The 23,146-nt window shown below is 62.6% G+C and overlaps 1 protein-coding gene and 1 long non-coding RNA gene across 4 annotated transcripts in view; both read right to left on the reverse strand.

The window, feature by feature from the left end:
* LOC115278471 overlaps positions 1–7,656 on the reverse strand; it is a 16,204-nt gene extending 8,548 nt beyond the window's left edge. Inside the window, exon 1 of the long non-coding RNA XR_003902909.1 lies at positions 7,468–7,656. This is a non-coding gene — a long non-coding RNA (uncharacterized LOC115278471). The remainder of the gene's footprint in view (positions 1–7,467) is intronic.
* A 535-nt stretch (positions 7,657–8,191) lies between these two features.
* The window catches only part of GALNT9 (polypeptide N-acetylgalactosaminyltransferase 9), a 66,048-nt gene continuing 51,093 nt past the window's right edge, over positions 8,192–23,146 (reverse strand). Inside the window, exons 7-12 of one of the 3 annotated variants that reach the window (XM_029921284.1) lie at positions 16,761–16,946; positions 14,438–14,575; positions 13,305–13,400; positions 10,972–11,139; positions 10,119–10,187; positions 8,192–9,083 (exon numbers count right to left, since the gene is read on the reverse strand). In XM_029921284.1, the coding sequence (XP_029777144.1) occupies positions 8,937–9,083; positions 10,119–10,187; positions 10,972–11,139; positions 13,305–13,400; positions 14,438–14,575; positions 16,761–16,946 (804 nt within the window). In that variant the 3' untranslated portion in view covers positions 8,192–8,936. Of the gene's footprint in view, positions 9,084–9,259; positions 9,699–10,118; positions 10,188–10,971; positions 11,140–13,304; positions 13,401–14,437; positions 14,576–16,760; positions 16,947–23,146 lie in introns of those variants that run through there. The other 2 variants (XM_029921285.1, XM_029921286.1) reach the window with 2 other exon arrangements.

Here is a 23,146-nt window from a genome sequence, read left to right on the forward strand (position 1 = left end):
CGAGGCTGCCCGTTTCCCACGCGGCGTCCCCACGCGGCGTCCCCACGCGGCGTCTCCCTGCTGACTTGGGGTTTATACGTTTCCATTCGGTTTTTCACGATAGGTAGTAAAATGCCTTTTTGCTCTCAGAAAAGGGGTGCGATCTCTGGCTCCCGGGGCCCATGCCCCCTGGGGGGAGGGCCGGGTGCCTCCGCTTGGGCGCACAGACCTGCGCTCTCCCCGGATGCGGTGAGCACCTGTCAGCGGCCCCGGGGCGGGGGGCGGGGCGGGGCATGGGCCGCCTCCGTGATGACCCCCAGCTGGGCCTCAGCGCGGACACTCGGCTCACCCCTGATTGTAATCGTTCCTAGGGGCGCCCGGGTGGCTCAGTCGGTTAAGCGGCCGGCTTCGGCTCAGGTCACGATCTCATGGTTCGTGGGTTGAAGCCCCGTGTGGGACTCTGTGCTGACAGCTCAGAGCCTGGAGCTGCTTCAGATTCTCTCTCTCTCCATCTCTGACCCTCCCCTGCTCGCACTGTCTCTCTCTCTCTCAAAAATAAATAAAAAACATTAGAAAAAGTAAAAGAAAATAACCATTCCTTATGGAATATTATCTTCTAGTAGAATAACTGCACAAATTACTTAACTATTATTTTAAATGAATATCAGCTATTAGTATACAATTATAGCTATAAAATTTAGGTACACTATTAGTTATCAGTAACTAATACATTATTAATTTAAGTAATTTATAGTAAATAAATTAATATAATTATAGGTATAACAATTATAATTATGGAGAAATGATAGAATATTATTTTCTTACTATACTTAGAAAAGCAAAACTAAGACAGGAAAAATCTGATGCACTGCGGGGTTGGGTATGTTCGCTTCCAAACCTTTTCACATGCTCGTACAAACACGTTTTATTCACTAAGCAGAATTATACTTTACACACTTTTAAAATAAAGTTTTCTTTGTCGAGGAATGATTTACATCTAATAAAACGCGTATTCACAAAAGTGTTTCCTGAGTTTTTACTTATTCTTTTCGAATAATTTGGCAAGAACGCCCACGCGCCCCGCCCCTGCCTGGAAGCAGCGGGCACAGCGGGCAGGTGCCCGGGGCGCCCTGCCTCCGGCCTGGCGGGTCCCACTGCCCTGACCTGTTCTCGCGAGAGGCCCCGCGTGAGTGCGGCCGGAGTTTCCCAGAAATAAACCCAGTTACCCAGTTCCGGCCAGAAAAGCCCGGAAGCAGGGGTGCAGGTTGGAGAGCTGGACAGTCCCAGGAGCCAGGCCACCCACACCCGGACGCACAGCGAATCCCCCCAGAGAGCCCTACGGTCCCACCGGTGGGACCAGTGTCCTTGCGGGCAGGGCCACCGGGTGAGGACGGGGAGGCGGGTGTCCACCCGACGAGGGCTCCCCGGAACCCCACGGCGGTGCCGGCATCCTGCTTCTGTTCCCAGACTCCAGCCTGTGGCTTAGGACCCTCGGGGGTGTTTCCACGCCCTCCCTCACCCCCTCCCCTTGCCCTCTTGGAAGGGGGGGTCCTCCTCCCTCCCCGCCCCCGCCCACCAGGTCAGCCCCTCCTCTGCCCCCTCCTTCTCATCTCCACCCCTCCATAATCCTGTGAGCAACTTCCCCATAATAACTACCTTGTTGTACCTGTCTGTCCGTCTGTCCGTCCATCCATCCATCCTGCTGGTTCTGCTTCTCCGAGAACCCTGACCAATGCGACAATGCACTGACAGTGTAACTTGGGGCAAGTTACAGAAACTCTGTGCCTCAGTTTCCCCATCTGTAAAGTGGTTAACACTGGCACCTCCTCAGAGGACTGTAGGAAGGGAGAAGCTTGATTCTGGCTTCCTCAGTGGTGGCAGGGGGCTGCCTCACGCAGGTGGCGGGGGTGGGGTGTCCTGTGTTTCCAGCAATTGGTGCCTTTAACCTGTGTTGTCAAGTTCAGAGTGGACCTGCCCAGGGCTGCCGACCCGTCCCGGGGCACCGCCCGTGGGTCTCAGCCTCTCTCCGTGAGCTTGGGGTTCGCTCTCCTTACTGTCCTGGGCGCCAGCGTGGCCCGCGGCCCGCGTCCATCGGCGCAGGGGGCCTCCTGCGGCCGCACGGACTCCGGGGGCCCCGGTCCCCGAACGCTGTCCTCGTCCGTGTGTGGGGCAGCGGGCCGCTCACTCCTCTCAGGCGACTCCTCGGATACACGGTTAGTTGTCCTGTTCTGCTGGGGACGGGTTCTGCTCGGGGACACCCGCTGTCCTTACGAGCCGCCTCCTCCTGCGGCTTCCGGAACTTTATTGTCTTTCTTTTCAGGTGTTAAGAAGAACAGCTGGAGCTTTTCCCTGAGACCCGATGAGGGGCCCGCCCGGGCCTGCCAGAGGGGACGTGGTCCGGGGACGCTGCCCTGCGCTGACACCACCTCGGAGGCCGGTTCTCGGGTTCCAGAGGACAAACCTGGAGCCCACAAGACTGTTTCTTTTGGGGCAGGAACGACCCCGGTTGCGGCTCCGGCCCGCGGTGAGGCCGTCTGCGAGGCCGATCGCTCTGAATTAGTCACCGAAGGCAGATCGCCCTGTCGATTTGGATTAGCACAGATAAGCCACTTAATTTAATTTTAAAATGACTATCGGGTGCTTAAGGGAGCAGAAGAAATAACAAACAAGGCTTCTCCTCTGATTTATCCCCGGGCCGTCACCGGGCAACTCATCAAGGTTGTCAGTTTAATTAGCTCCGGCTGTGGGCTCGCCTGGGGCAGATCGTCAGGGGCCCCCCCTCCCCCCCCCCGCCTGTGGGCCTGGGCCAGCGCGCCCCCACCCTCCTCCGCCGCCACTTCCTGGCCTGGCACACACCCGGGCACCTGGGCCTGACCACCGGAGCCACGTGCGGGCCAGAAAACAACTCTGAAGTTTTGAGTCCCGATCGCCTCAACAACTCAGGGGGCCTCATCACCCCCCAGGCCCCTGCTGCGCAGGCGGGGTGACACAGACACCTGCCCGCGGGACCCTGGCAGCACCAGCAGAGGGCAGTTCCAGCTCTCTCAGTCCGCTGGGTGCTCAGTCTGCGGGGTGCTCAGTCTGCCGATGCTCAGTCTGCGGAGTGCTCAGTCTGCCAGTGCTCAGTCTGCGGGGTGCTCAGCCTGCGGGGTGCTCAGCCTGCGGGGGGCAGGGCCGGGACCCCGGCTGGGGGTCATCCTGCCGTCACTGACCTCTCGTGCGGGTGGCATTTCCTCACAGCCCTCCATGCAGTCCCCATAAGCCCCAGTCCGTGGACGCTGGGCACACAGAGGGGGTTCCTGGGAGCCTCTGTCACACTTTTGTTATCAAAAGATCGTTATATCTGACATGTGTTTCTGTTTAAAGACACCCTGTGTATTCGGTAACACCGACCTCAGCCGACGGTGCTGTGACTCCTGGACAAGGTGCATCAGACACACGCATTTTCTCCGCTGGCACACGGCAGCCTCCTTGTGCTGGGGCTGCACACCTTGGGCCCACGCCAGGGCCACGTTAGGTAGTGAATCACCGACAGATGCCACACAGACGTGAAAACAGGCACTAAGTAGCCTGCGAGGCCCCTAGTTCGCAGGCAGCCGCTGGTGAGAGGGCCGCTGGGGTCGAGTGGCGGGCTGCGGCGCAGCCAAGTTCACAAAGACAGTGTCCACACTGGGAGGTTGGGCGCTGAGGGCCACCAGCGTCCGTTTGCTTAGGAGCCCCTCTTCCCCATTCTTGTGCAGTCTCCAGCATGGACATCCTCCGGGAGCAGGATTTGGAAATCTGACTTTCTGCTCTGCCCCTCTTTCCGGTGCATCAGATGCAGGCTGGTGTGGCTGCCCCGGACTGTCGGGCAGGGAGTGGGAGGTCACGGGGGTCTGGGGGAGGGGGGGGGGCGCGTCAGTGCACACACACTAGAGCAGCAGCCCCGTGCACGTGTCCAGCCAGCGCCGGCCAGGTGCTGAGCGGCCGGCTTCAGATCCTGCTCTGTCCCCGAGTTGCTGTGCCTGACACACAAGTCCCCTCACATCCCTGAGATGGAGCGTGGCCGCACCGGGGCCGCCGTAGCGCAGGACCACAGACCGAGTCCCGCAGGGGCTCATCCTGTCTGGGGCCCGTGTGCCCGAGAGCAGGCTGTCGTCAGGTCGGTTTTAGGAGACATTCCCTTCCAGGCCCCTTCCCGCTTCTGGTGCCACTGGCCCCTGAGCCTCCTGGGCTTCCAGGCAGCCCCTCCTTTGGGGCCCCTGCAGCCGGGGGAGGGGGAGGGAGGCTTCCGGGCTTCTCCCAGGAGTCTTCACCTCTGTGTCTGCGGGTCCCCCACCTTCCCACCTCACTCCTGTCCTCCCTGCTCCCCCCGTCCCCCTGTTCCCACTCCCCTTCTCACCCCCACCCTGCTCCCTGGGCCCCCACCCCCACTTAGTCCCTTGCCCCTCTCCCCGCCTCCTGTGCCCCCACTTCCCTCTCTGCTCCCCCACCCACTTCCCAGTCCCTCTCTTGGGGGCTAATCACCCAAATGGTCTCCACCGTAAGTGAAAATTCACTGAAGCCATGAGCATTTTCATTAGACAGAATTAAATTCTGATGTACGGAATCTCTACCAAGAGCAGAGGAAAGGGGAAAACCTCTGTGTATTCACTGCTTTTCAGCAGCAGCGTCTGCCTAGTAACAGCCTCTCCCACACCCCGGCTGGTTATTCGGTTTGGTTACCAATGAACCGTTTTGGACAAACAACGTGGGTTTTCTGAATTTGCTGCAGAGCCGATTTATAACTGAATTGATGGAAGAGGCAGGCCTGCTATTAGGTTTTAGTAAATTCTGTTTGCTTGTGTCTTTGCTGTTTGAGCATGACTCGTGTTTAAAGAGAAAAAAAGGGCACCCGGGGGGCTCCGTCGGTCGAGCGTCCGGCTTCGGCTCAGGTCCTGACCTCACAGTTCGTGGGTTCAAGCCCGGCATCGGGCTCTGTGCTGACGGCTCAGAGCCTGGAGCTGCTTCCCATTCTGTGTCTCCCTGTCTCTCTGCCCCTCTTCCACTCGTGCTGTCTCTTTCTGTCTCTCAAAAATAAATAAAAAACATTAAAAAAAAATTTTTTAAAGAAAAAAAATTCCAGGCAGCCGAGAGGAGGGGACAGGTCTGCGAATGAACCCCTCGGCCTGCCCTGGGCAGGTGCGGGCCTGGGCCGGGTCACTGCAGGCCTCCGAGATCCCGTGCCCCCACCTGGACAGTGGGCACCAGAGTTCTCTCAGCACTACGAGGGTTACTTCCAGGATGCAGTGGGATTGCAGTTCTAATCCTATTTCTCCCTCCTTTCCTTCCTCCTCCTCTTCTTCCTCCTTCTTCTTCCCAGAACTGGGTCGCCAGCACTCTCCCACGCAGCTAGGGATAGAGTTTTCATGGCCGGGGACCCTCTTGCCTCTGAGCAGAACCCCTGTGGGGTGGGGCTGAGAAGACACTGTGTCCGGGGGCCCAGGGACAACATAAACAGCGAGTCGCTGGTCCGAGACCAGCAGTGGCCTCCGTGAAGCCGGGTTTGCGGTGCTGATGGTCCGGTCTGTGCGGATCCGCGCCACGGACCGTTCCCAGCTCCCGACCTGCCTTCCTGGAGCTCGGAGGGGGGAGAGGGCGGCTCGAGGTCACGCCCACCACACGCTACAGTCAACGCAAAGAATCTCGGGAGCATAGGTGATGATAAAATGCAATAAGTAGCACGTGGTGAGTTTTGAGTGCTTGCTACCTTCGCTTTTTAAACTCTTTTAAGTATTTATTTTTGAGAGAGGGAGACAGAGCCCAAGTGGGGAAGGGGCAGAGAGAGAGGGAGACACAGAATCCAAAGCATTTTGGGGCTCTGAGCGGTCAGCACAGAGCCCAATGCAGGACTCGAACCCACAAACTGCAAGATCGTGACCTGAGCTGAAGTCAGACGCTCAACCGACTGAGCCCCCAGGCGCCCTGTTACCTTTGTTTTTCCTGTAATTTACTTAAGTGGAGGTTCATGTGCTGTATTTCAGTAAGAGCTGACTTCACACCCGCTCACAGGAGTCCGGTAGGACTCTTGTAGGTGGGCGTGGCCCAGCCTGCAGACACCGCGCCTGATTTCATCACGGCCCAGCGCGGCGGGACCCGGGGGACGAGGGGTCACCTGCGCTGGAGAAGAGTCCCTCTGTTCTGGGGAGCCCCTGCTTCCTTTTGTCCGAGTCAGGACGCCTGCTGTCCTGACCAGATGGCCCTGGCTGCTGGCCCCGAGTCGGCACCCAGACCCTTTCCGGCCTCCCTTCTCCCTGCTGGACTGAGAGGCAGCTACGGTCCTGGTCCCAAGACTCCCCGAGTTTTAGCTTCTGGGAGGCTCAGCCAAAGGGGCTGTTGGTGGAAGCTGGGGTGCAGGGACCGGGTGCCCTCCCCCTCTGATGGGGGCATTCCCATTGCGCCTTCCGTAACGTCAGCCTCACAAGTGGCCCCTGGGGCCCTTCAGCTGACAGCAGGTGCAGCCCTGGGATGCCCTAATGCGCTGGCAAAGGCCTCAGCACCTCCGTAGTGCGCCATACCCCCCCCCCCCCGCATCAAAGTCCCTGTTTGATGGATGGGGTCCTTCCTGGTGCAGTCGGGGGGTCTCAACCACAGACCAATGTTTAAAAAGCGGACAAAGAAAATTTTTGTGCTTTAAGGCAGAGGAAGTGTGATTAGAAGTCGGGGGGTTCAGGGCACTGGGTTCACTTGTGCACTGCCCATGGATGGTGCGAGAGGTCCTTGTGAGTCCAGGGGGCGGTGGGGGCTGAGGGGAGCACACGTCACCAGGAGTTAGAACACACAGGGATCTGCACTGGCGGCGGCAGGGCAGGGCGCGGGGAGGTGCGGAGGGGGGGGGGACGGCCACGGCCTTGGCCACGGCCACACGGTGACCACATTGTAGGAGCGTCTCCACAGCGCCTCCACAGGGCATGGGCTGCAACAGCAGCGGTGGTCTGCTGGGCCGCCCTCCTTCCTCCCAGCTGGTGACCTGGCGGGCTCTCTGGACCCAGCTGTCCCCTGGGATTCTCAGGCAGCTCTTCTGGAAAGGGGCAGGCCTTTGGGGGCACACAGCTCTCACCGGGCATAGGGACGGAAATGAACGGAAGTAAGGGAGCTCCGTGGCCCTGCCCCATGAAGAAGGCAGTTTGTCCATCTTGGTTACGGCAGAACACGGGCCCTGCCCCACCGTGGCCCTGCTGCCTGCGGGCCCCGCTCGGCCCACGTCCTCACGCCAGGACCTGACAGACTGCAGGCTGTCACAACTTGCCGCCTCCCACAAGGACGGAGTGGGGGGTGGGCCTTGTCGAGCCGCCTTCCCCATCCCGTGGGGCTGTGCGCGCTGCAAACCCTCCAGCTGGCGGCCCCCACGTGGCTGTCGGTCTGCCCGATGCACTGTGTGCAGCCCAGGGGTCCCCTAGGTCTCAGCTGCGATTCTATTTTAAACCGCAGGCCCTTAGTTCACTTTGCCAAGGGCTGCTACCATCTCACCTTCACTTGGGAAACTTCTGGATCTGTGTGTTCTCAGGCCTTTGGCTAGAGATTGACTTTTGAGGTCTCATTCACTGCTGGCTTTTTGCTCCATTATGGTCTTAAGATTTGAGCAAGATCTGAAACAGAGAGAGAGGGCTTTTTGGGACTTGGGTTGGAGCTGGCAGAATTCTCTGAGGAGAGTGGGGAGGCTGGGGCTGGGACCCAAGGAAGGAGCAGAGGAGGACGAGGCTGTGGGGGGCGCCCCGGGGGCAAGTCAGAGCACCCACCTTCCCCAGAGACTCGGAGCCCGAGAGGCAGAGCTCTGAGCCCCCAGCACTCCCAGAACCACTTTCTGCCTCAGAAGAACACTCTGTGGGGAGCGGCATGGGCGGCGGCCGGGCTCCCCGGAAGGCTGGCCACCTGGTCCCAGTGCATCAGCAGCGTGAGGCCCTGGGGTCCAGGACCCCTGCTCCAGGCTGCTCTACGAGAATGGGGGAAGCCTTCCGCCCAGAACCAGGGCGCAGCCAGCTCGGGGTGTGCCTGCAGTCGGGATGGCGGGCACTGGGTCTGCTGGGGGGCTGGGGCGGGTAGGACGGTGTCCAGCATCCCTCTGGGGGCCCAGTGAGAGTCCTGCCCAGAGACGGCACATGGGAGCCCCTGGGACGGCCCCGTGGGCGTGTGCTCCTCCTCAGCTCTGGCCCTGCAGAGAGAAGGCTGCGCCGGACAACAGAGAAGCAGGTGGTGGGCCGTGTACCAATAAAACTTTATTTATAAAAACAGGCGCGGAGCTGTGGGTCGTCGTTCGCTGACCCCCCCTTACAGCAACGGGGGAAGACGCCTGACCCGGGGCGAGACACGCTCGAACAGGGTCCTCGGCCCGGACAACCCAGCCGCTAGGACTCCGGAGGACAAGACCAGCTCTGTCCTGTTTGACCCGCTCTGGGCTGGATCAGAGCAGCTCACCGGCCTCCTCGCCAGCACTGCCTGGGGCAGCCTCGTCCCCTGTGTCCCCCGCCCCAGCGTCAGCGAGGGCGCTGCTCTGCTCTTCCGGGCTTTGCCTAGACGACCAGGAGACGGAGGAGGCCACGGTTCTGCCCGGCGGGGACAGGGCTCGGGCCACCCACGGAGCTCACGGGCGTTATTTCCGCGAGGGGGGAAGGAATGGGGGCTTCAGCACATGCAGAAGAGGCGGCCGGCCCGGCGGCCTGGACAGGAATACCGTAGAAAAGGCACGTGATTCGGAGGTGGGCTTGGCTTCGGGGTCTGTGCTCCTGGTGGGGTGGCCGGTCCCTGGCACTTGCCTCCGGGGCGCACAGGGGGCCCCCCTGTGGTCCCAGGGACACGGCCTGCCGGCGGCCGAGGCAAGGTCCGGCTGGGGACGGCGCAGGGGGCAGGAGGGGGCCTGAGTCCCAGCCCCCGGCCCAGCGGGCAGCCGGACACCCCCCTGGGTCCTGAGGGTCTGCACTGGGGAGGGCGCAGGGCGGGTGTCAGTGTCGCCCGTGCTTGATCCAGTTCCTGATGGTCCACTTCTGCCCCGAGCACCTCTGCACCACCAGCCGCAGCCCGAAGTTCGCGTCCTTGGACATCTCCACCTCCAGGCACCTGCCTGTGTCTCGGCTCACGATGGGGCCGCTCTGCCGGGAGCGGGGCCGGGTCAGCACGGGCACCCAGGGGCCCCATCCTGACAGCACCTGGGAGCAGGGCGCTGACAGGCCCCATGCAGGTCACTGCATGGCCACCCAAGACTCTGGGGTTTGCTTCCACCCCTCCTCCCTCTGTCCCCCCTGGTCCTCTGTTCCCCCATCCCTCTGTCCCCTCCTGGTTCTCTGTCCTCAGGAATCTTCACCCTATCAGCTGTGTCACCTGCCTGCCTTGCTGCTGGGGTCCAAGGAGTGACTAACACAATGGAGACAGGGCCCCTGCGAGCGGGATCCCCCAAGGGCGTCCCCACGGCCTGGCATATCCGATTTGCCCATCGGTCACCCATGCAGGCCGTCTGGTCTCCCAGACATCAAGGACCCTGGCCTGAGCCTGAGGACCTCAGGACTGTACGCTGTATGTTTTCCTTTCTTTCCCAAACAGCTCCTTCTCACTGTCCTGATCCCAAACCCGGCCTCCTGGGGACCGCGGACCCTTGTTGGCTCCGCCTGAAGTCAGGACAGCTCACCTCTGCAGCCTCTCTGGTAACTGAAGTCCCCAGCCCCCAAGGCCCAGGGCAGGGCCACCCGACAGTGCTGATTTGTCATGGTCTGTGTGGTGGGAGTGGTGACAGGGGGTGTGTGGGGATGGCGGGGGGACCAGACCAGGGGTGTCCCCTGGAAGAGGTCCGCTGCCCACGGTGGGGGTGGGGTGGCTGCGGGGCTGGGAGTGGTCCCTGGGCCCAGAGACCATGGAGGCAGACCGCCCCAGAGCCTGATGACCGGGCACCAGGGGCAGAGAGTTCTAGAGAAGCACTCGCCCCTGGGACCTGGTGCTGTGACCTGAGGGTCTGAGCAGATGTGAAGATGGTGAAGAGGAACACGGTGGTCCTCGACCCCAAGGGGACAGGTTTGGAGGCAGGATGGCCTGACAGCAGGCCGAGGGAGGAGGGGTGTGGCCAGCAGGCCCGGAGAGGCTGGACAGGCAGGAAGGACCCCCCAGAGCCCCAGCGGAGCACTGCCCTGCAGCACCTGATCGCGGACTTCCGGCTCCATGACACGAGAGCATAAACGTCTGGGACAGCCAGCCGGCAGGGGAGACTGCAGGGATTTAGGGCACAAACGGCTTTTAGGGAGGGGGCGAGGGGCCGCTCAGGCGCGGGCCCTCAGCAGGGCTGGAGGGAGGTGGGGGCTCCTGGCGAGTCCCGGGCTGTCGTGGGTGGAAACCTGGACGCCTGGGAAAGGGTGTATGGTGTCCAGATGGATGTGTGTGAGGTGCAGGGGGAATCAGGGAGGATGGAGGGCAGGAGGGGCTGCAGAGAGGGCCGCACAGAGGAAGTGCCAGCTGGATCCACCCAGAGGCGCCCCGGGCTGGGAGGCCCCCTTCTGCCCCTTCCCTGCGGGCTGGCCACCTGCAGGGGACCCTGGGTTGTTCCAGGCCGGGCAGCATCCCAGCCAGGGGCTGCTGTGGGGGAGAGGCCTGGGTCGGGGGTCCCCAGGGGTGGGGGGCAGGGGTCCTGGCTGCTCCCACCAGGCAGGGAGGCGGCCTCGGACTCGTCAGCCCAAACATTCTCAGGGCTGGAAATTCTAAGCCGGGGCCAGCAGGGGCCAGTTTCCGCAGGGAGTCCTGCCTGGCCCCACACGGCTCCGGGTGGCGGCCACACCCTGTTCGGTCCAGGAGGCCAGGGAGGTGGAAGTCTGGGCAGCCGCAGCGCTGTGACCAGAGCGGCGGGCCCCTCCCAGGCTGTGTGACCATGGGCAGGTCACCAGGTGGGGTGGACACGGAGTGGCAATCCGGGACCCCTTTGCCCCTGCACCCTCATGGCTCCTCCCCAACAGTTGGGCCCCTGGGGCCGGGTGGGGGGTGCTCAGCAGCCCTGCTGACCTGGGTGAAGTCCCACAGCCGCTGCGCCGGCCGGGCCACGTCCTCACACTTCTTCAGCGCGGGCGCGCGGCTCCTGCCCTCGTCCACCAGGCACTTGGAGTCGGGCAGGAAGGCGGTGGAGCCCAGGGGGCCGAGCTGCAGCAGCCCCTGGGCGCTGTACCGCACCAGCTGCGGGAGGACATCGGGATGGGCGGGGTCAGGGAAGGCAGGGGGCGGGGCCAGCCATGGAGGGGGTGGGGGGGTGTGTGCTCCCCAGCCCGGGAACCCTGCTCCCCAGCCCCGTTCTGCCCACCCGAACCCCCTCGCGGGACTGCCTTAGCCCCCTTTCCAGGACTGGACCCAGACCTCAGCTCCTGCGGCCCTTCTCTCTGCCTAGAGGGGGGAGTCTCACACGTACCCTCAGGGAGCACCGTCTGGCTCAGAACAACCAGGAGGCCAACGTTTATTTCTGCGTGGAGTGCAGCTCCAAGGTCACGCACGCCTTGGCCGGACTTGTTTGCAAAACCCCACGTAACATACAGAAACCAATTCTATAGATTCCTGCCACTCCCCAGCCGTGTGGCCGCGGGCAAGTCACATCACCCCTAGTGCCTCGGTGTCCTCCTCTGCAAACGGGAGCTCAGGACTGCACCTGCCTAAGAATCCAGTGGACTCGATGCAAAAGTGCTTAAAAAGTAGCCTGGACTCAATAGCCCAGTAAACGAGCAGGTGTAACTGTACGTCCCTCCCTCCCCCTGCCCGTCCTTTTCCTCTCGTGCGGGCACGATACACGCCTATGCACACAAATGCACATGTGCACACACGCAGTGGACGTGCATACACACAGTGCACACACGTGTACACACACGTACACGCACTGCCTGCATGCAACGCTGGCTCCCCCTGAAGGCTGTGTTTTCCGGCACGATCTTGCGGAACACAAGCAGTACTGGCACTCCCGCCTGCATGCTCGGTAGCAGGGACTCTGACCCCCCTGTGAAGCATGGGGGTCCACAGTCTCCCCTGGATCTTTCTGGGGAGCAAGTGGACATCACGGCGTGCTGCTGACTTCTGAGGCTGGTGTAGAGGTTGTGACCCCCCTGTTGTCCTGGGGTGCTCACCCTCAGAACTGATGGCCTGGGGAGGGGCCGCGTCGGGGGGCGGGGGGAGGCTCCGAGGGCGCTCTGAGCTGCCGGCCAGTGCAGCCCGCCAGCCGGGTGCGCACCGGCTCAGGAGTGGGGCCTGCGGCCCAGGGGCCCGGCTGGTACGGGCCAGCCATATCAGGAGGGTCTTCCAGGCCACGCCGCAGGACTTGTTGAGGAAAACTTTGGTCCCCTGATGCCCTCCTGTGGCTCCTCGTTGGGCGTGTTCAGAGATGCCCAGCAGGACGTGGCCCCTCACGTCGGGTGCCAGCTGGAGGGACTGGAGTCCCCCCCAGAGGCCACGTTTGCCTCCCAGTGGGTGATTCTGTCCTCTCTCAATCCGAGCTGCCCCGAAGAAGCACTGGGAGAGGCCAGTGAGGGGCCCGGGACAAGGCTGCAGGCGGGGGGGGGGGGGGGGGCGCACCACGCTCTCTGCTCCGGGGTCACAGCTTCAGCCCTCTCACTGCCCCGAACCACCGGGCAGCCCCGTGGACACCGCACTTCCTGCTGCCCGGCACCAGCACAGGTCACCACGAGCTTTCCCGGCTGGACGTCCAGGAGCTCAAGAGCGTGGCTCTGACTCAGAGAGACCTTCGGGCGGTGAAGGGACATCGGGGAAAGAACTCTGGGGTTTGGCTGGAGTAATACCAACTTCCATTAAACAGAAGCGCTGCCTTTACCAGCAGTGGATCCACTTGGGGCCAGACTTCCGGGCTCCACGTCGGGGCCCCGTCAGCATCTCCAGACCTGTCCCGAGCCACCTGGTGCTGCTGGCCTGGGGTCAGGTCCCCCCAGCTGAGTCTGAGCCAGGCCGGGACAGAAGACCACGTGGGAGGAGCTCAGCCGGTAAGAACCAGCGGTAACCGTGACACCGCCCAGGTTCTGTCCGTGCTGCGGCACGCGCTTTCTCCCACAATCCACTTTGGTCCACACAACAGCCCTGACAGGTTAAGTACCTTTATTGTCCCATCTGCTAGATGGGAAAACTGAGGCAAGGGATGTGACATGGTTTGCCCAAGGCCTGTTTGGCTCCAAACACCCTGCTCAAGTTCACCCGGTGGGGGGGGTTCCCTGAGCGTCTCCAAGCTGCCCGAGAGCCTGGACTCACAGCCCGCTGCGGCCTCGCCCCTGCTGTGCCCCCCCCCCCGCCTCCCTGCTGACGCGGGGGTGCTGCCGTCCCTGGGAGCACCACGTGGCGGCCGCTGCCCGTACCTGGGAGGACATGCCGTGGCAGGGGTAGAGGATGGCGTGGTCATCGTCCTCTGCCCCCTGGTCCAGACAGTAGCCACTGGCTTTGCTGTTTCTCACCTACAAGCAGAAACCAAAGGGAAGCCCCATTGTTGGGGGGGCCCCAAAGGCCAAGGCAAGGCTGCCCCACCCCCCACTCCGGGGCAGAGAAGCCTGCTCCCCAGGAAAACGTGAGCTCCAGGAACGAACAGGCCAGCCTGCTCCATCCTCCCCGGCCACCCGCTCCTTGCCTCGCCCTGAGCACTCGCCCAGGGCCGGAGGGCGCGTTTCCGCACGGGGCTGGGCCCCCCGGAACAGCAGAAGCCCCGAGGGAGGGGAGCTGCCCGCCCACCTGCAGGGACCGGATGATGGCATGGGAACGCAGCACCCTCCGCCAGCTCTAAGGAGAGCTGTGTGTGTGGTCATGTGGGCGGGGGGCTGGTGCAGACCTGTGGGTGTGGGGCTGGTATAGACGTGCGGGTAGGGGCTGGTATAGACCTGTGGGTGCGGGGCTGGTGTAGACATGCGGGTGTGAGGCTGGTATAGATGTGCGGGTAGGGGCTGGTATAGATGCGCGGGTAGGGGCTGGTATAGACCTGTGGGTGTGGGGCTGGTGTAGACGTGTGTGTGGGGCTGGTGTGGACGTGTGGGTGCGGGGCTGGTGTGGACATGTGGGTGTGGACGTGCAGGTGTGGGGCTGGTGCAGACGTGTGAGGCCCGTGCTGCTGACACCTGCACCCGTGCGTGTGTTCTGTTTGCACCTACACACGCGCCTTGTGCACACAGGCTGGACCACGTGTAGGTGAACGCGTCGGCGGTGATGTCCGTGGCTAGGCAGCACCCGTCCGCCCGACGTCTGTCTTAGTGAGTACGTGCACACGTCCGCGAGCACAGGCAGGCACACAGGTGGTGTGTGCATAGTTCTGTGTGCCCAAGAGCAAAACTGTGTGCAGATGCACACTTTTATGTCCATGTGCACTCACACACATGCAAGGCACTCAGGCCCACCTTCGTGCGTGCAGATGTGTGTACACATGTGTGCTTCTGGGCACCTGCGGGCGTCGGGCACCCACACCCCGCACCCACGCGCCCGCGTGCTCAGGCGGGGCGGGCGGTACCTCTCCGTACGTGAGGGTGTCGTTGTAGGTCCGCATCTCCGGGTACACGTTCTCCAGGTACCACTTGAAGCTGCGGCATTTCAGCCTCTGGCGCAGCGCCAGCCGCTCAGACACGTCTCCAAAGTCCACGCCTGGGTTCTGCTAGGCAGGAGGCGAGGCGGGAGCTGGAGCTGCCCCTCTCCGCGTGCGACAGGGGAGCCCCGGGACCTGGGGGCCGCCCGACCCTCAGGGCTTGCCTAGCCGGGCCTCCTGCCCTCCCAGGTCCCGATGCGAAGGGTCTGGATGGGCAGCCACGGGCCGTGTGCCGGCTCGTCCACACCCACGCGCTCCAAAGAAAAGACTTACCCTTGTCCTACACCCCCCCCCACCCCGGAGATGACCTCTAAGCCCTTGGACTGTCCTGGCTGATTACGGGGTCATTTATGTGGGGTCTGCGCAGCACCGGACAGTCTATGCTGCAGGGTGGTCTCGGGGGGCTTTGGGCCGTGGTGGGGTATCAGTGGGACCTACGGACCACAGTCAGCCATGGGGCAGACTGGCTCATGCGGACGAGCCCCAGGACAGACAGGCTTGGGTGGGTGTCCCTGGCCGGTGACACGTGATGCGCACTGTCACATGGCGCTGTGGGAGAGTCAGGTGTTGATACGGCTTCCGGGAATCCGTGTTCTCTGCATGAAGCCACAGGCTGAGCCTCACTCTGGCTTGGGGCTCTGACACGGGACAGGCACCAAGCATCTGAGTGGGTGTGAGCGAGTGCCCTCCCAGGCCAGGGTGCCCGAGGCTCCAGAACCCCCAGGCTGGGCAGGGAGGCCATGGCCACAGAGAAGCCCCTCCCAGCCTTCCCACGAGAGCGGGCGAGTGGGGTGGGGGGGGGGGAGCAGGGCCACAGTGAGACGCGGAGGGCATCTGTGGGCCCCTGGCCCAGCGTTGCAGGCCCCACGGCGCCCGCGCCCAGCTCCCCTTCCGAGGAGTAATGGGGTGCCTGCTGAGCCGGCCCTGGTGGAAAGCGAGGGTGTACGAGGGACCGTGTGCTGTCCTTCCAGCTCCCATAAACGGGTGTGTCCAGGGTGTCACACACATAGTGGGAGCGCTACACGTGGGCAGAGCACGCGCACACATGTGTACACGTGTGTGCACGCTCATGATGTGACGTCCAGCACGTACAGTGGGTTATGTACAAAGCTGTGTCCAGGCCGGGTGCCCCGGGGCCAGGGAAGCCACACGTGAGTGAAGGCTGTTCCATGGCCAGTATGCGGGGACTGGCGGCCTGGACGTCACCCCACGAGAGGGGCCGTCCCCGCTCCATACCGGCCATCATCAGTGTCATGGAGGCCGGGGGAGTTGAGCCTTCTGGGTTTTCAAGAGAAGCCGGAATACAGGCTATTTATGGGATTTGGTTGACCGCAAAGTAAAAGCCCAATGGCAATCCCTAACTAGATGTGGTCAAAGCTTCATGGACCAAAACAAGGGACAGGAAGCAACCCAGGTGCCCGCGGACGGTGGGATGCCTGACCCGCCATCGTCCGCCCACGCGTGGAACGTGATCTGGCCACAGAGAAGAAGAAGCGGTGAGGCCCGGGCACCCACCACGCGTGGACGGCCCTTGAGATGAGGCTCAGTGCAAGGAGCCAGCCACGGGAGGAGAGACGCCGAGGCTCCACTTAGACGGAGCGCCCAGGGACAGAGCGATGGCCGGGTGCTAGGGTCTGGAGGACGGGCGTCCGGGGGCTAACTGCCCTAGTTCAGCGATTCTTGCTGGGTTGATGTTTTTGGAACTAGGCAGGTCAAAGGTTGTGCAGCACTGTGTGTGCGCTCAAGGCCCTGGAATCGCAGTTTAAAAACGCTAAAATGGAGGGGGGCCTGGGGGCTCAGTCGGTTATGTCTGACTTTGGCTCAGGTCATGATCTCACGGTTTGCGGGTCTGAGGCTTGCTCAGGCTCTGTGCTGACAGCTCAGAGCCTGGAGCCTGCTTCTGATTCTGTGTGTCTCTCTCTGCTCGCTGTGTCCCCAGCTTCTGCTCGCTCGCTCGCTCGCTCTCTCTCTCTCTCTCTCTCTCTCTCTCTCAAAAAAACAAACATTAAAAAAAGGCTACAGTGTAGCAAAAAGTGCTGGCGGGCAGTGAGCTGGGGCCGTGCAGGCTCCCAGAGCCGGGCACGCAGCGAGACCACGTGTTTGTGCATCTCCACGTGAGCCACGGGTCCTCGGTGGCGACCCCACAAGGTGTGGCGGGGCTGGGGAGGAGCTAAGCCTCACTCGCAGCCGCTGGCACCACTTCTACCAGGAAAAGCTCCACCCGAGCCCTGCTCGCCGCGCCCCGGCTCACGGTCATGGGGATGTTCCAGGCCATGTACACGTGGGACTTGAAGCCGTCCATCCACACCTCGGCCGCCCGCAGGGCGTTGCGCTTGGCATAGTAGTCGATGTCATTGTTGTATGGCTTCTTGGTGCGCTCGATGTGGGCCACGCGCGAGCAGGGGAGCACCTCCATGCTGCCGCCGCACTGCCACACCTGTGGGGACACAGCACATCAGCACGCCGGCACCCCTGCCCACGGGCCCGGCACACATGCCAGAGCCTGGGGGCCGCACCCCTGCCCATGGCCCTGGGGAAGGTGGACTCCTCTTCTGGGTTTCCTAGCGAAGTCCTTTCCCCTGCCTCCCTGCCCCCTGCCCCGTGCCTGCTCTGTGCGGCGGGCCTGCCCCCCGCGGCTTCAGCACCAGCAGCTGCTCTTGGCCAGAGGACAGACCCGCAATCCAGTCTGAAAGAGCAGGAAAACCACTCCAGACACCTTTGATCCGAGGTGCTGGCCACGCAAACACTGTTTCAAGCACCCCAAACACACACGATCAACGTCTTCCAGCTGCTTCCTGGAGCTCAGAATTCCCTGAAGTTGCTAACTGTCCCCAAAGACCCTCACCCACAGGTGCACCGCCATCTCTTCGTCTCAGTGCACAGCCTAATTATCCAGACACCCCCTCGGGGCTGCCGTTCACTCACTGCGGAGCCGAGCCCTCGACTGGGGAAGGTGACAGGGGACCCCTGCCCCCTCCCCTGCCCAACTCTGCCCTCAGAAAGCCAGGGAAGGGAAAACATCTCACAGCTGAGGGTCCCCCTCCCAACCCAATGCACGGCCCCCACAAGTCACATCGAGGCAGGTGAGGAGGCTGTGGGTCCCTCACGGATTCCCAGCACGAAGCCAATAGTCTCCCCTGCCAGGCTCCTAGCCCCCTCGGGACCCGTCCTCTGCACCCCTGCACAGAGCCCAGGGGACAGCGCCAGCTACTTCACAGGTAAGAGGGGCCACTGCCCCCAGGGCCTGACCCAGGAAGGATGCAGGACAGCGGGGAGGTGGCATGTAGCTGGACACTTGCTGAGCCAGGAATCTTCCAGAAGGCAAACACAAGCACCACAGCGGGAGCCCGGCAGACCTGCAGGGACAGCCCCGTGATTCCCCCTGCCCCCCATGGCCAGCACCTTCTGCAGCCGCCATCACTGCGTGTCTTGGAAGGGCCTCCGTGCCTCAGCTGCCCCCTGCTGCTCCCAGGGCTTCCTGCTCCCACCTCTCTCCCCCTCCACTTCCCCACAGCCTCAGGGCCTATGCACCCGCCCACAAGCCTCTGCTCAGATGCTGCCCCTCCGTGGGCCCTGTCGCTCCCTCGTCTGTCTGTCCGAGGCGGGCCCCACCTGCCGCACTCATAACGCAGCCTGCACGGTCGGCGCTCAGCATGAGTTGTCCAATGGATGGGTGGATTCACGTGTTGGAATCTGTTAGCGGCCGCCAGACCTGCCCAGCAGAACTTTCCACGGTGACGGCGTGTTCCAGGTCTGGGCCGCCGGTTCGTTAGCTAGAGCCCCTCGCGGCCACTGAGCCCTTCCAAGTGTGTGCAGCTGGTGTGCACACTGGACGGCCCGGCCGCACGACAGGACGGCGGGAAAGGCCCCGCTCGCTCAGGCTCAGCGGCTTCAGGATTTAGTTAGTTGAGGACGGCTGGACACAGACTGTCACATGTGGGGCTCTGTGGGCGGGCCTGGGGTCCCTTCAGACCCCATCTTTCTTGGGTAAAATCGGCCACGGTCTCTGTTACGAAGAGTCTCCTCCACTCAGGAAGGCGAGAGCGTTTCCAGGGAACAGGGTGTTCAGGGTTCAGGGCCGCGGGTGCCTGAGGTTAAGGGGGCCTGAAACCTTCCCTGAGCCGCTGGACGTGCAGGCACAGGCCCGCCTGGCATCTCGACAGCGCTGTGGGCTCAGGGCTCTTGGGTGGAGGGAAGGGCAAACGCCCGCCGCCCCGGCCGCCCTCACGGCTCCTCTCTGCGCCGCAGCCCGAGGACGCGGCCAGCAGGACCCCAGGCGCTGCGCAGAGCTCTGCCTTGAAGACGAGGCGGTCAAACCGACCGCCAGCCAACTGGGCCGGGCCTTCAGACAAGAGGCCGGAGGCCCAGAGGCCAGCTGAGACCCAGCCCCCCAGGCCACCTCACCTGGCGCGAACCCAGCAGACGCCCAGCCCCTGTCCTCTCGGGCCATGCAGGGTCCCTCCTTTAACAAGCAGCCACTCTGTCACTCAGGAGAAAACTGCACGTCTGACTTTGAGAGATTTTGCATCTGAACCTACTTCAAAAGATTTATAATCGGCTCCGTGCTGCCCCCTCCCCCCGCCCCCCTCCGGATCCGCGGCAGCCACGGTCACACGGACCCCTCGCTCCCCAGGCAGGACCTAGCTCCGGGGGCAGAACTGTCCGGGCTTAGCTCTGGAACGGCGTCTCCCAGGGCTCCGCTGGGCTCAGCGCGTACATTTTGGACAGGAGAACGTCTCTCCCGGGACCATGTGACACCCATACGCTATGCAACAGCGGCCTCCTGCCCCGCTCCCAGGGCCAGCCCCGCAGACTGCAAGCGGCTTCCCCTCCAAGTCCCTGCTGTTTGTTCCCCGAACGCTTCAGACAGACAAAAAAGTAGTGTCCTCCTAAGCGAGTGGCTCTCGGAGCGTGGTCCCAGGACCGGCAGCCGCGTCACCGGGGGCGCCCCAGCAGTGCGGGGGGCCGGCCGCTCGGGCCTGACCTGCTGGACCAGAGGTGCTGGGCCGGCCTGGCGAGCTGGATTTTTCACACGCCCTCCAGGGGCCTGCCATGTGCCGGACTTTGGGGGCGGCCGAGCTGAGTGCGTGCGGCCTCTCTCTCTCTGCCTCCAGCTCGGAGCACCTGGAGCGCTTGGCGTCGTCACGTGGCCCAGAAGCTCCGGGCCCTGGACACCACCCGAGGGTGTCGCTGGGACCGCCGCCGCGACCCTGCGTCCTCCGGCCCCAGCCTCCAGGAGCACTCCGCTCCGCTCTTCTGGGCTTCGCCCTCGATGGTCAGAAGACGGAGGCGGCCACAGGGTGGAGGTGAGGGCCCTCCTCCTAGGGGATGAGCCCGGGCACCAGGCCCATGGTTGCTGGGTGAACATGAGGGTTCTGGTCGACACCACGGACGTGGAAATCTCCTGTCTGCTCCGGACACACGGAAAAGGTAGGAACGCTGCTCAGAAGTCAAAGCCTCTATGAAGGCTGGAGAAAGCTCCCCACCGCTCAGGGGAGCAGAGCCCGCCGGCCTGAGTGGGGCTCAGAGCCGGACCCTAATAGGGGGCTGGGGGCGGAGTGCGGGGCTTGGGCCGCGCCGGGCACCCCGACGACGAACGGAAGCTGAGGCCAGCTGCAGCCAGACAGGGGGAGAGAGGAAGCAGAGACACTCGGCACCCGGACTGGAGACTCTGTGACAAGGGGTCTCGGGAGGAAACCCAGCCTCTCGGTTTCGAGCAGGGACCCGGGGGACCAGCACGCAGTAACTGCGATTTCCATCCAGGGACAAGCGAGCATGAAGGGACCGTTCCCGTGACAGAGATCTGCAAACATGTACGGAGCACACGCGGAAAATCCAATTCCGGAAGCGTCACCTGCCAACCCAAGTGGGATTTCAGCAAAGAGAACGGCGGAGGACGTAGGCAGACGGAGAGACTCTCAGAGATGAAGGAAGGGGGGAAAGTGTCCGTCGAGAAAGAAGAGTTACAGGAACAGCCACACATGGAAATACCAGCGGACCCCGTCGTGAATGTGAGACACACACGTTAAAATTACAAACCGAAGCTAAAGAAGGGCTCAGGTTGCCGTCTGGACCGAAGGCGGCAGCCGTTCACTGGGTTGTGGGGCCGGGAGATCCCCCGGGGGCGAGGCCGCACAGGGAAGAGACCGGACGCGGGGGGACGGGCGCCCCGATGGGAGGCGGAGGCCTTCCGGCAGAGGGGAGGATGCAGGCTTGCCAACGGGCGGGGAGCTGCCGTCTGCTGTCCTCACACCAAACAAAGGTGACAAAGAGATATTCCAGGTGGACGGAAGCCTGTACTGTGGGAACGTGTCAGAAGGAGCTGCGGTCGAAGAGCTTCTCAGACGGGCCAGCGCCGGCCAGCGGGCGGAGGGGACAGACGTGCCCCCAGACTTCCTGTGCGGGGCTGGCGTCACAGGGTGAAGGGACAGCGTCTGCATCACTCGGCGGGGCTGAGACCGATGGAAAACCGGGGATGCCGTCGGGAAAAAACTGGGGAAGGAAGTAAACCAGCGAACGGAGGGTTCGTGCTCATCAGCAGCTGGAAAATGTAAATTAGGTCAACACGGACACCTGCTTCTTTGTGAGAGGTAACAACTGTCCAGTCAGACCCTGGGGACCTGAAGACCTGGGGCACTGTCTCCCTCATGCACCGCGGGTGAGAACACACACACACACACACACGGGCACATGGACACAGACACACACTCAGGTGCATCCTGCCTGCCTGTTGTCTCAGGCCCCAAGTCCCCCCCACCCAGTTAGGGTCGCACCACGCGGTCTAAATGGAGGCTCGGAGAGAGGCCTGACCCCCACACACCAGTCTCAAGGGGTCTTCTGAAGACCCCCTACAAGCAATGGGCTTTTCCACAAAGACTTTCAAGAGGACAGGGGCATCCCCCCCCCACCCCGAGGCCTGATTCCTCTGTCCGGGGGGGGGCCCTGGCCGGGTGGCCGAGCAGACCCTGCCCCGGGGGCTGCTGGGCACTGGGGGTGCGTCCTCACATGACCTCTGCCTCATCAGGCACACCCGCTCACTTGCAACTAGAGCAAGCCCTTCCTGAAGGTGCCAGGCCGGGGCCCTCACTGGCCGCCCACTGCCCGCCTCCCCGCTGTCTGCTACGGAAGGCCTAGGACCAGGCTGGAGACGCCACAGGCCCCCTCCCCGACTGCAGTGCCGCGTGGGCGCCCTCTGCTTGGTGACTCAGGGCCCAGATACTCGGCCTACAGGGAGACGCGGGAGGACCCGCCACCCCGGCTCCCGACAGCGAACGCGGCCGCACCCCACGAGGGGCCGGGGCTGGAAGGTGCAGTGACGGCCCCGGGGCAGACAGGGCTTTCCTGTATGAGCCTGGAGTAGCGGCGAGTCTAGAAGTTTCTAAACAGCGAAGCCAAACGATTTCCCACTTCCGCTCTGCTGTCGGCTTTCCCAGCCCCGCCCACCAGCCCACCGAGCGGGACCACAGCCCCGCCCCCACGAGGGCTCCCGCCCCCCCGCCCCCACGAGGGCTCCGGGCCGCGCCTGTGACGCCGAGCCCGCTGCAGCCGCCCTGGCCCCAGCGCACCACGCACACCAACGCTCCGCTCGAGGTTCGGATCGTGTGCAGAGGCGTGGTGTCTGCGGATCGGCACGGCTGACAACAGCCAGCAGGTTGAAGAACCTGCCAGATTAACGTCTGGATCCCGGTCTTACCACGTACGACTGAAGGTCGATTCTAAATGTTTTACTTAAAACCGAACTGTGTCAGAGAACGAAACACAGTCGCAAACAGTTCCGAGAGGCTTCAGAGAGCCCGAGGTTTGGGGTAAGTTTAATTTATTAGGTACACTCGCGTTTTTGAGCCCCTGGGGGTTTCTGCTGTGGCGCCAGGGGTTCCAAGTGCTTAAAGAGAAAAGCAAATACGTTATATTTATAAGTGTCATTTAAAAAGGTTCAGGGAACTTAATTAACTAAAGGCAGAAAGGGAAGTGATTGTTGTTTAATGGCATTTAATCCGTTCAACTCGAGTTAATCAAACAATCAGGGAAAAAGGGGAGGCGAGTGTTCTCTCCAATTTCAATCGATTAGATTTATAACCATAATAATATGAGCCCCTAGGTTTAACTTAAAAGCTTAAAGCAAATATGGTTTCAAATGTAAACTTTAATAAACTGTGTAGCAAATTTTTAAAACTAGCCTTAAATAAACTCTGTAATAAAGGCCCCCCAGCTGAGAAAGTAAATAAGCAAAACCCCGGAGTCCCACCAACCAGAGCTCAGCTCAGCTCAACTGCAGAGCCCATGGAGCCCCACGTGTGGGGGTGCCCGGCAGGGCCCCAGGGCCCGCGCAGAGCGGGGGGCAGCACGCAGGTGAGCCAGGGGCCTCTGGGCCGGTTCCCAGAGCAGGCTCCCTGTGCAAGCTGCATCCGCAGCCCCTGAGAATGTGCTGGAAAAACAGATGCCTGCGCCCCAACCCCCCAGTGAGTCCAAATCTTTGGGGTGGAGCCCAGGGGCCCGTGTTCCTCTAGAGGGTTCAGATCCAAGAACCACGGGGGGCGGGGGGAGCCCGGCCTGGGCCTGCCCTGCAGGGGGTCTCCCGGCCCCGCCCTCAGCCCGTGGGGCCCACAAACTCAGAGAGAAGTTGCCAGAACCACAGCC

The sequence above is a fragment of the Suricata suricatta genome, chromosome 14 (genome assembly GCF_006229205.1).
Source record: "Suricata suricatta isolate VVHF042 chromosome 14, meerkat_22Aug2017_6uvM2_HiC, whole genome shotgun sequence".
In the NCBI taxonomy this organism is placed as follows: domain Eukaryota; kingdom Metazoa; phylum Chordata; class Mammalia; order Carnivora; family Herpestidae; genus Suricata; species Suricata suricatta.